This window comes from Gallus gallus, chromosome 5, assembly GCF_016699485.2.
Source record: "Gallus gallus isolate bGalGal1 chromosome 5, bGalGal1.mat.broiler.GRCg7b, whole genome shotgun sequence".
Lineage (NCBI taxonomy): Eukaryota > Metazoa > Chordata > Aves > Galliformes > Phasianidae > Gallus > Gallus gallus.
The window spans coordinates 11,475,063-11,485,592 of NC_052536.1; the positions used below are offsets into that span (position 1 = coordinate 11,475,063).

Here is a 10,530-nt window from a genome sequence, read left to right on the forward strand (position 1 = left end):
GGTTTCTGTGCAGAGGAAGTGTGGAGGGAGCAGCAGTAGGAACTGCAACACACTGCCCCAAGCTGCTCCCTCAGCGGGACCCCAGGGTGCCACCTATCAGAAAAAAATGTAGCAAGTTCAAAAGCATGCTCACGTTGAACCTCAGCTGCAGAAAATGCAGCGTTTGCTCGTTGCTGAGAAATGAGGACTTTTCTACCTCAAAAGACAGCACTGACGTGTTCTTCAGAACGCATCATACAGAGGATGTGGGTGGTCAGCATAAATGCGACTTCATGAGATTCCTCAGAAATTTCTGTTCTCAAGGACTTAGTACATGGCAAAATGAAAGGGTCCTCCAAAATAAGCAGTACCCCTTTTTTTCCCTTGCTCTGCCCCTGAAATACTGCTGAATGTTGAAAGTGGGGGAAGAATAATTTAAAATTACAAGATTTCTGAGAGTCAAGGTCACCAACAAATGGACTGAAATAATTAGCTAATGATTTTAACAGAACAAATCCTGCCTTCCTCTTAATATTATAGTGCCTTTTTATGTCTGAACTTCAGAAAATTGAGCAGCTTCTTGTAAAGGGAGTGACGTAAGAGCTGGTTCTGAAAGCAGCCCAACAGAGGCAAGTTCTTTCCTTCCACCCTCCCCCTCCCCATCTCACAAAGAGAATTTTCTACCTCTCTATAGCACAGATCTCCCTGAGGGAAAAGGAGGCTTGCATCAAGGCCTGAAAATAGTTGCATGTAGTGCTGCAGAGATTGCTTCACATTTAGGTCAAATACTTCTCCGTCTGAAGAGGTTTTATGTGACAACATTGAATGTATCTTACATGTTAACGCAAGGCACCCTGGAAACGGAGGAGAATCCAGTGGTTTAAGTCTTTTAAAGCTAATGCTAAAATTGCATCTGTGAGCATTGTAAAAACAGAACAGGGATAAAGAACAATAAACTTTGAAAGGAACAAAGGTGTTGAGGAAAAGCAATTGGCTCTGCTGCAAGTGCCTTCCTGCTGAGTGATGGAACTGGTGCAGAAAGAGGGAAAGCTGGAACATAATGTGTCAATTGGACTCAGAGAATAAATGTAATACACAAAGGCACTGCATCATTCCCTATTGGATAAAAAAAAAAAAAAAAAGAAGATTTTTTTTTACTATTACAAATATAAAATATGCCTTTCCCTATTTTCTTTGCTAACTACTTGTTAATGCTAGTTTCACTGCCTTTTCATTGTGAAACAGAACAGTGTTGGTGTGTGGGGCATTTGGAAATTGAATGGATACTTATCCACCTAACTGTAGTCTGATAACACTGATTCAGACATTCACAGATCTGAAATAGAAAAGTATTGAAAATATAGATACAATTTTATTATTCTAAATCAAACTGTGATTTTACCTGAACACAGTTTCATTTTCTTATAGATTCCTGAAGGAAGTTCTGTGGCTCTCTGGAACGTTTGTCCTGTTGTTACACTGACAGCTGTCAAAAATGTGGCTGTGTTATTGCTCAGATGGATCACCGAGCACATATGGACCTGATCAGGGAACTCCTACAGTCAATGCCCATCAGAGGGGATTTGCTGCCATCTCTGTGAAAAATTTGTAGTCAGGCATCAGGTCAGTTCCATAAAGCTTATATAGGTTTTATTTATAGAATGTTATCTTTTTTGAGTGGCAGTTTGTCCCGTTAATAGCATACTGCAGTTAATGCTACTGCTATCCCCTAATAACGCAGGAATAAAGCTGCTGCTGTTGCTGCCATCCCCATGCAGAGGATGTGTGCAGCAAGGAACCACTCCTGCTGTCACGGTGAGGCTGACACGGTGAACATGGCTCCTCTGCTCTTGAGTTCAGCTAAGCCCTCAGCAGGCACCAGCTGTGCAGAGGTCAGGATGTAAATGGAAAGAAAACCATTTCCTCAGCAGTAGTATTTGTGACCCAGGATCCCAGGAGAGACCGTGCTGTCCTGCACAGCCCTCCTTCCCGCTGCACAAACCTCTGCTTCTTTTACAAAAGGGAAAGGAGTAAAAGCTTTTGTGTGCCGCATGCAGATACGTTTCAGGATTCAGCACTGCCCTCCCATTCAAAATACCGGATTCTATTTATAGTCCCTCATTCTCTAACAGAGTTCACTCCGACCTAAAGCAGAGATTCATTTCTTACTGGGTGTCCCTATTGCCATGTGAGAGGGGGATGTTGCTTCTCATTTTGACAATTAGAATACAGAATGTTTCCTATTTATGATTAGCCTCGGTTGCACATTGTCTGCTGCTCTTTTTAGGGGAAAGCGATGCTTACTATCAAAAGCACACAGGCAAAAGGTACACTTGACTCTTTTATTTCGGAAGTGTAGAGGGTTTTAAAATAAACAAAAGGAAATATTCAAATACATTTCATACTGCATGTAGTAGGAGTGGCTCCATACGATACAATATGGATGCAGCAAACCCAGCCGTTTATTTAAGACATTGAGTATAAATAGCACAGACAGTCCCAGATCTGCTCTCGTGTCGCACTGCACTGCCTGACCTTCTTGGTACTGTTTAAATTCAGCCTGCTTCATTAATTATTAATACTTTATTTCTCGATATTGATTGTTGAAGTTAGAAAAGAGCAGTTAAAAACTACCGACTTTAAGACAGACACCGCAAGACCCCCAGAACTGCAACCTCTGAGGATACAGAAACATCTGTTTTTTGAGAAAAGATGTAGTTACCTAGAGATTAATCACTGCAGAATGATCGTGCAACTCAGCATGGCAGTCGGAACCGAAATTTAAAGCTGCACATTGGGATTTTCCTACTCCCAGTGCTGCCTGAAATCTCGCACCTTTAAAAAAATAGAATTAGCTTTACATTTATCCCGCAATAAATAACAGCAGAACGTACCTTGTGCTACCAACCTGAATTTTTTAAAAAAGTAATAGAGGCCACCTCAGTGATTTGAGTTTATGAGATCTTTCAGACACAAAGCCCTAACACAGTTTCCCAGTCAAAAGGCATCAGGAAGGCTCGTCAGATATGGTAAACTTGGGCTTTAGCTTGACAGATCTCTTCCTTATGGTACCTCTAGGGGAAAATGGCACGGTGTCCATAATGCTCTTGTCCTCCTCCAGCTGCCTGGCAGTGCATGAAGGGGTGGGCACTTTCACCGTGTTACCAAATTTAGAGTAGTCCACAGAGTATCGCCCATCTTCCTCCGCCACGATGGGCACAAACCTCTGTCCCCAGAGGATTTCATCTGCCAGGTAGGAGGTTCTGGCTTGAGTGGTGATGCCGGTCGTCTCCACCACCCCTTCCAAGATGACGATGATCTCCAGGTCCTCGTGGTGGTGAAGGTTTGTGGGGGAGATGTCGTAGAGAGGGCTGTTCTTGTCTATCACGTGGTAGATGATGAGTGGGGAGACGAGGAAGATGCTGTTGCCCCCCACGGGGTTCTCCATCTGGATGTCGATCTGGTTGAGGGGCACCACTTCCCCCTCCAGGCTGGAGGTCTTCTTCACCACCTGCATGCGGATGGTAGCACTGATGATCATGCTCTTCCGGAGGTCGCCCACCCGCAGCATGAAGCACAGCTTGCCATCCCGCAGGGCGATGACCGCGTGCTTGCTGAAGATGAGGGTCTCTGCGCGGCGGTGGGCTTGCGAGGTCTTCATGAAGATGCAGCCCAGCATGATGGCGTTGATCACCAGCCCCACGATGTTCTGCACAATCAGCACTAGGATGGCGGCCGGGCACTCCTCCGTCACCATGCGTCCTCCGAAGCCGATGGTCACCTGCACCTCGATGGAGAAGAGGAAGGCGGAGGTGAAGGAGTGGATGCTGGTCACGCAGGGCACAAAGCTGTCCGGGACCTCCGTGGCCGGGCTGCGCTGCAGCCGGGTGCCGTGGTCCAGGTCTCCGTGGGCGAAGGCGATGAGCCACCAGACCATGCCGAAGAGCAGCCAGCTGCAGAGGAAGGACATGGTGAAGATGAGCAGCGTGTGAGGCCACTTGAGGTCCACCAGCGTGGTAAAGACGTCCTGGAGGAACCGGCCCTGCTCCCGGATGTTTTTGTGGGCCACGTTGCAGGCGCCGTTCTTGCCCACGAAGCGTGCTCGCCGCTCCCGGGCGCGGTACCGGGCGTGATCCGGAACATCCTCGGCCAGCCGGGTGAGCACATACTCCTCGGGAATGATCCCCTTCCTCGACAGCATGGCTCCCCGCCGTCGCTCCGCCGCTCAGCGCCGCCCCATGCCCGCTGCCAGCCGGGGGCGGGGGCGGCGGCCGCGCCACGGGGCCGAGCGGGCGAACGGCGCCGCCGCAGCCCCCGCCGCAGCCGGACCCGGCAGAGCAGCTGCGGGGACGTGACGGGCCGGGCTGCGGCCACCAGGGGGAGCGGAGGAGGCCGACACGGGGCCCAGCCCGAGAATCGGCGTGCGTGGCTGGGCTCGAGCGGTCGCGGCTTCGGGAAGGCGACCCCAGCGCCGGTCCCGGCCCCAGGCGTAAGGGTTAACCAGAGACCTGGAAAAGGGCGGTTCTCCGCCTGAAGGCAGATCGCAGCGGTTTCCAGCATTTTAAAGTGACCGTAAAGAGGCTCAGCTCCATCACTCAGTACTCAGCGGTGACGATTCTCACTCTCTTACAGTGATGGAGATAGTTACACAAGAGGCAGCTGTGCCTTCGCTGCCTTTTTTCCCTTGTTTTCTCATCCTCTTATTCTGTACCTTATCCTCCAGAGGGCGGCAACTGCATGAATATAGAATCAAAAAAACTGTGTCTGGGGGAGAGGTCTAAAGAACATGGTTGTTAGGAAGAAGTTTTTCCCAGTAAGGGTGGTGAGGCACTGGCACAGGTTGCCCAGAGAGGTGGTGAATGTCCTATCCCTGGAGACACTCAAGGTCTGACTGGACGGGGCTCTGAGCTACTGATCTAATGTAGGTGTCCCTGCTCACTGCAGAGGAGTTGGACCAGGTGGCCTTTAACGGGCCCTTCCACTTCAAACGATTCTGTGATTCTAACACGCAACAGAATGGTGAACTGCTTCATAGTCTGGTGCTAGGGATGACCCATGCAGCCTGGTGCAATAAGGAGTGTTGCATGAACATACCACACTGGGTTTAGGAATCCCAAACTCTACAGAGCTAGAAGGGTGTTTCCTTGTTTCCACTTCTGTTCTTTGTTGGGACTGTCATTTTCCACTTACCTCCTCTTCCCTTCACCTCTTGTTGGCTGAGATAGGACAGTAAAGCAAGTGGCTTCTGGTGGAGAATCTCTAGAGCAGAATGAAAGAAGCCCTGACTTTGTGGATCGAGTGACAGATACTTAAAGAGAAAAGTGACAGATCTTCAGTGTGAGCCAACATATTTGTGTTAAGTACTGGAGGACAAATTGGGCTCATGGGAAAAATCCCACACTTGAGGGCTGTGTATGGAACCATGAGGGGTAGTCACGAGGGGTAGGTTTTTCAACCCCCAAAATAGGTTTTACATTTCAAAACTTTTTCTTTTGATTTTTCCTGTTATAATGACTATTCTTAATTGACTTTTCCTAATTTAAATAACCATGGTAAAATTAGGGTATAAAGTTATACAGATTTTTGTTAATTTATAGATGACAGCAGGGTGGAACAAGCCCTACTTTCATCACCATGGGCAGCCCATCCCACCAACACCTTTGGGATTGAGCCAAGCCCCAGCCCAGAGAAATGAATGAGTCTGGATGGGTCAGCTCCCCCCTGCCATGCTGCTGCTCTGAGGCTGCCTCGCTCTCATTTAAGTACAGCACTGTTTTATTGCCATGCTAACGTATTTGTGAGCCTGCTTTGGTAATCAATTCTGGACCATCTATATCAAAGCTGCATGTTTAATGACTCAATAGCAGCAGTGAGCCTTCCATCTTCTGAGGCTTTACAGCTCCTACCCAAAGAATAACTTCCTTGGAGATGGCTTCTGGTCACTGTTGAGACTTCAGCCCCTTGGAGTTAGGGGGCAGAAAGCCCCTGGGATTGGATCCCATATAAAGGGACTAACTAAAAATACACTAAGGAAACATGCAGTGTGTTCGAGCCAAGTGGGGGCTAAGAGGCATCTGTGTTCACACATATATCCAGTAGTATACTCCCATTAAGAAGATATATAATCTTTGGGCGTGAACTAATTCTCTCTATTTTCCTGCAATGATGCCTTATGGCATGTAAGCTCCATTTGCAACAGAAACCAGTCACTTCCTCTTTGAGATCTTCTATCTTAATACTTCAAGATCTAATATAGTCTTCCACTTTCAAAATTCATGATACGTTGGCTCCTTTTCTCACTTCTCTGTAGAATAGGAGCTATGCCAAATTGCAGCCTTTGATCCTAGGCACATTCTTAAAAGCACATGAAACCTCACTGTCCTGTATTTTACCTCTTGCTATTTCATTATGGGATCTTCTATAGATGACTGTAAAGTTTCTGAGGGTGTCTCTGTTCAGCATGAGGTTCAACACGCACTGCCGAATTGTGTTTTCCTAAGCCTTTATGGGATGAGCACCCGCCTTTGGCCAGTGCTGGGCAGTGAGGAGGCAGCACACATAGTGCTGCATGGGGTATCTACAGTAGAAACCTGTTTGGCACTTGCTGTGCCCTTCCACTACCCTGGAAGGAAAGCTACCTGTCTCCAATTTCTTCCCCGCCAGCACTAATGGATGTTTGGTGCCTCAGGGTGAACACACACCAATACTTCAGCCGCTGTTTGTTCTTTGAAGCTGCCCAGCAAACTGATTCCCTGGAAGAGGAGCTCTCTCTTAACTGCCCATTTTCTCTATCTACAGTCACAATGACAAAACTCATGCATTTTATCTGCATAACTGTATTTTGCTTCCCCACTTCTACCATCAGTGTAGTACTAGCACAGGCCACACACTCCTGTTCTCTGGGCCCAGTTTAAAGCCGTTAGATAGCGTACAAGTAATAGAAGCATAAAATTATCTTGTTGGACCTTTCTGATCACTGAGGCCAACCATCAACCTGACCTCTCGAATCTCACCACTAAACAACATCCCCTGTGAAACTGGTAATGGTATTTCATACAGCAGCAACAGTGCTTCCATTTCCCTGCTCTCTGCTGTGGTTCTAGAAGAGAAGTAATGCATTATAAATATCATGTATCCCTTGAGAACAAGATGTCTGCATCTAGAAAATACTGTTAAAATAGCATCCATATTAATTCATTTGGCTAAAGAGGAACAACAAAACACACACACACACACCCAAAAATCAACAACAGAAGAAAACCTCCAAAAAGCCAACTAAATCAATCCACAATCCACTTCCCAAATGCTGAGTTCCTCAAAAAGAGGAAAAGGACAAAGAAAAGAATGTGAAACAAAAGTTGCCATGAAAAGAACACCAGTGAAAAATTCTTTTTAATCTCTCATTGCAACACTGCCATTTTAACTGCTAGAATGAATGTTACTGTAGAGTGATAGGGCAGGAGCAGCTGTCCAGTTAAGCCAGGATAATTTCAGTGATTATAAATTACCTTAAGTGTATATAATTTATAGGTAAGGATCACAGTGAATCCAGAAACAGTACCGGTGGGCGAAGTATGTGAAAGGAGAAGAGAATGAGTCAAGTCCCCACGGCTCCTCTGAGCTACAGTGAAAGGCTTAATGCTTTTTGTTTACCATCTCTGAGGGATAATTTAGAGATTAACTGTTGTATCTGGAAGTAGCGTGCATTAAATACTGATACTTCATCACAGCCTCCATCCTCTTAGCTTCCTCACTATCTGGGAGGAAGTCTGGCCCTTGGGAATCAGTATAATATAATTCAATAGGGGTAGGTGCAGGGCAGCCTAAGAAAACCTAAAGGAATCAAATTGTGATTAATTTTTTAAAGACATTAAGGGAGAGACCAAGAGACACAAGCAGTATCAATGAACCACAATGAAGTGTTTTATAGATTTTATATTTAGATATTAAAGCTTTACATAGTCATATGATTAAAAGAAAATAAGCTTTCCAGAAATACCTTTGGTATATTATTTTTTCCTTCTGCATTTAGTCAATAATAAGCATTATCTATGGTAGGCTACAATGCATATAAAATCACACAGTAACAAAATGACAAGAGAGATTTAAGAGTTACACAAAAGCTCCATGCTGGCCACGCTTCTGTTTGATGTGTATCTTGTCATATTTCATCTGTGTAGGTTTGGTCAACAATACTGCATGACTCTTTGGTAGCAAAATAAAAAAGAACAGTAGTATACAAAAAAGAAAGGTACATGGATAATTTAGTAATGCTTCAGGTGGAGACAGTGCTCATTTTATTAAAAAAGGAGAACTTTGGATTTGTTAGGAAATACTATTTACATTTTTACATTTATAGGTATTTTACATTTTTAGAAAATGAATAATACAACTGTACTTTAAAATGCTTCATTTCTTTTTAAATTACTTATCTGCTTGTACAAAAGAAGCAAATACACTGTCTTCTTGTTCCAGCAGAACCTCGGGTTTGTCATACTCCAAAATAAGCCCTCTCTTCATTACAATAACCAAATCTGCATTCAGGATCGTGTGCACGCGGTGCTGAAAACAAATACAATACCAGGTCAGGGTATCCACCAAATATATTCCTGTATATGACAGCCTTCCAGAAATTAAGCTTCCTATCAATTTTAAGATTACTTGGTCCTGCTTTTCATCCTAATTTACCATGCAAACACTGTAGATAAATATGAAGACAAAGAGCCATGCAGATATTCAGGTACTTCACTTGTATACAGGTACTTGAGTGTGAAAGGCCCTACAGGTTGAGTTTAAGGACATCCCTAGCCCAGGGCCCTGTCACTGAGTGTTGCCACAAGAAGGCAACCAGGAACATGGGAAGGGGTAAATGTGTGTGGTACTGCTCTCAAGTGTTCTCCCAACCCTGTACTGCTTCTACTATCAATGCCATCTTGAAGTTGCTCTCAATCTGTTTTGTTTTGTTAGCCTCCCTTATTGTATTTTCACATGTAATACACTTACCATCATTTCTGTTTTCATCATTTGGCTGTGGGTTCAACTTTTACAGCAATACCTTCTTGTTTCTAGTAGTCACATTTGTAGCCATGCCTTTCGCTTTTCCCTCATTTGAGCTTTTCCTAATAAATAATATGCACTGGCCTTGGGATTTTTTTAAACTAATACTGTGAAAATTTAGTAATTTTCACTATCCCAATCAAACTCTTTGCTTCTTAGTTATTTCTTTTTTGTTCCTCTACCCTTTCTCCATTAGTTTTTCTCCATTTTTAAGGAATTCCACTTTTTAATGTTGAGTGCAGCTGCACTGCATTTTTGCTTGCGTTAGTCCTGCAGGGATGTTTCATCTCAGAACTCCACAGTACCTGTTACACAGTCACTCTTCAGCCATAAGATTCTCAATCAGATCCTGAGCACCCTTCATACAAAACAGGACTTGTACTTCCTTCTGTGCCTTCCTAGCCAGGTGTTCCATAAAATAACCACCGATGGCATCTGCACATCTCATGCCTGCTGCAGTCTTTGTGTGACATTAATCCAATCTGCAAACAGGGGAGGGACTGAAATCTCACATTCCGGTGCAGCGCCACACAGTATTTTCATGGAGAGAAGTCAGGAGCTTTTATGCTTCTTATTCATTTGCTTTTCTTATAACTGCATGATGGGTACCATAAGATAAATTAGGTTTTCTGTTATACATTTGCCAAATGAAAAAGATGCTGTAAGATTCTTGAGCATACATTTCTTGAATTGGGCTTAAATTTTAAATGTTAAGAAGCAAATTTACTTTTTTCACCTCCCTGAAATACATGTATTTTTAGAAAATAGAAGACTAAAAGAGATGTGCCGTTCTGACATATTTGTCAAGCCAGCTGCTTTAATTCAGGTCAATAAACAATCTTATTTATAGGTACTTGAGAGCTTTGTACAGTCACTTCAAGAATATGCAAACCTAAATTCAATCACATTAAACAGGGATGGAAGGTTTATTTTTATGTCAGTAAAATTCTCTTTCACTTGTTTAAATACTGAAGCAAAATTGATCCCTCCAGTGACAGAAATCATCACGTATTTTTCCTCTTCCTTAGTTAAATGATTATTATGCCTTCAGAAAACTCATATTTCACAACAGTCAATGTCACATTATGTTTGAAATTAGCCTAAGATATGTAACAGGACACAGACCACACGCTAATATGTCTTCACAGGCAATCAGACCTAGCACTGAGCAATGTGGTTAAGAAGCTGTTGTTACATATTTAAACAAGAAAGCTGTTTAGATGGTTAAGCACTTCATTAAAAAAAAAAAAAAGTAGTGGCCAAATTAACAAATTTCTTAACATTGACAAAAAAAATGAAGAAATGCAGCATTTTTGATTCTTGCTTGGATCATAACAGTAGCAGATACTGTACTTACTGCTATTGTAACCACAGTACGGTCAGCAAACGCAGTCATGACCACCTTCTGGAGTATGTTCTCCTACGGAAAGGAAAACATTTGCTGCTTTTCAAAGAGCAGAAGTTACACAAACAGGCATATAGGTACTAGGAAAG

The 10,530-nt window shown here is 43.9% G+C and overlaps 2 protein-coding genes across 2 annotated transcripts in view; both read right to left on the minus strand.

The window, feature by feature from the left end:
• Nucleotides 1-2,302: 2,302 nt before the first annotated feature.
• Nucleotides 2,303-4,209, minus strand: KCNJ11 (potassium inwardly rectifying channel subfamily J member 11). The gene has a single exon (XM_426402.8). The coding sequence runs from the start codon at nt 4,178-4,180 to the stop codon at nt 2,987-2,989; it is 1,194 nt and encodes a 397-aa protein (XP_426402.5). The 5' UTR covers nt 4,181-4,209; the 3' UTR covers nt 2,303-2,986.
• A 3,685-nt stretch (nt 4,210-7,894) lies between these two features.
• Nucleotides 7,895-10,530, minus strand: part of ABCC8 (ATP binding cassette subfamily C member 8) — a 65,099-nt gene continuing 62,463 nt past the window's right edge. Inside the window, 2 exon segments of the mRNA XM_040701357.2 lie at nt 7,895-8,541; nt 10,394-10,456. Of these exon segments, the coding sequence (XP_040557291.1) occupies nt 8,404-8,541; nt 10,394-10,456 (201 nt within the window). The 3' untranslated portion in view covers nt 7,895-8,403.

Bases quoted from the DNA above. Each gene is read 5' to 3' on its own strand.
- KCNJ11 (XM_426402.8), bottom strand. From the start codon at position 4,180: ATGCTGTCGAGGAAGGGGATCATTCCCGAGGAGTATGTGCTCACCCGG.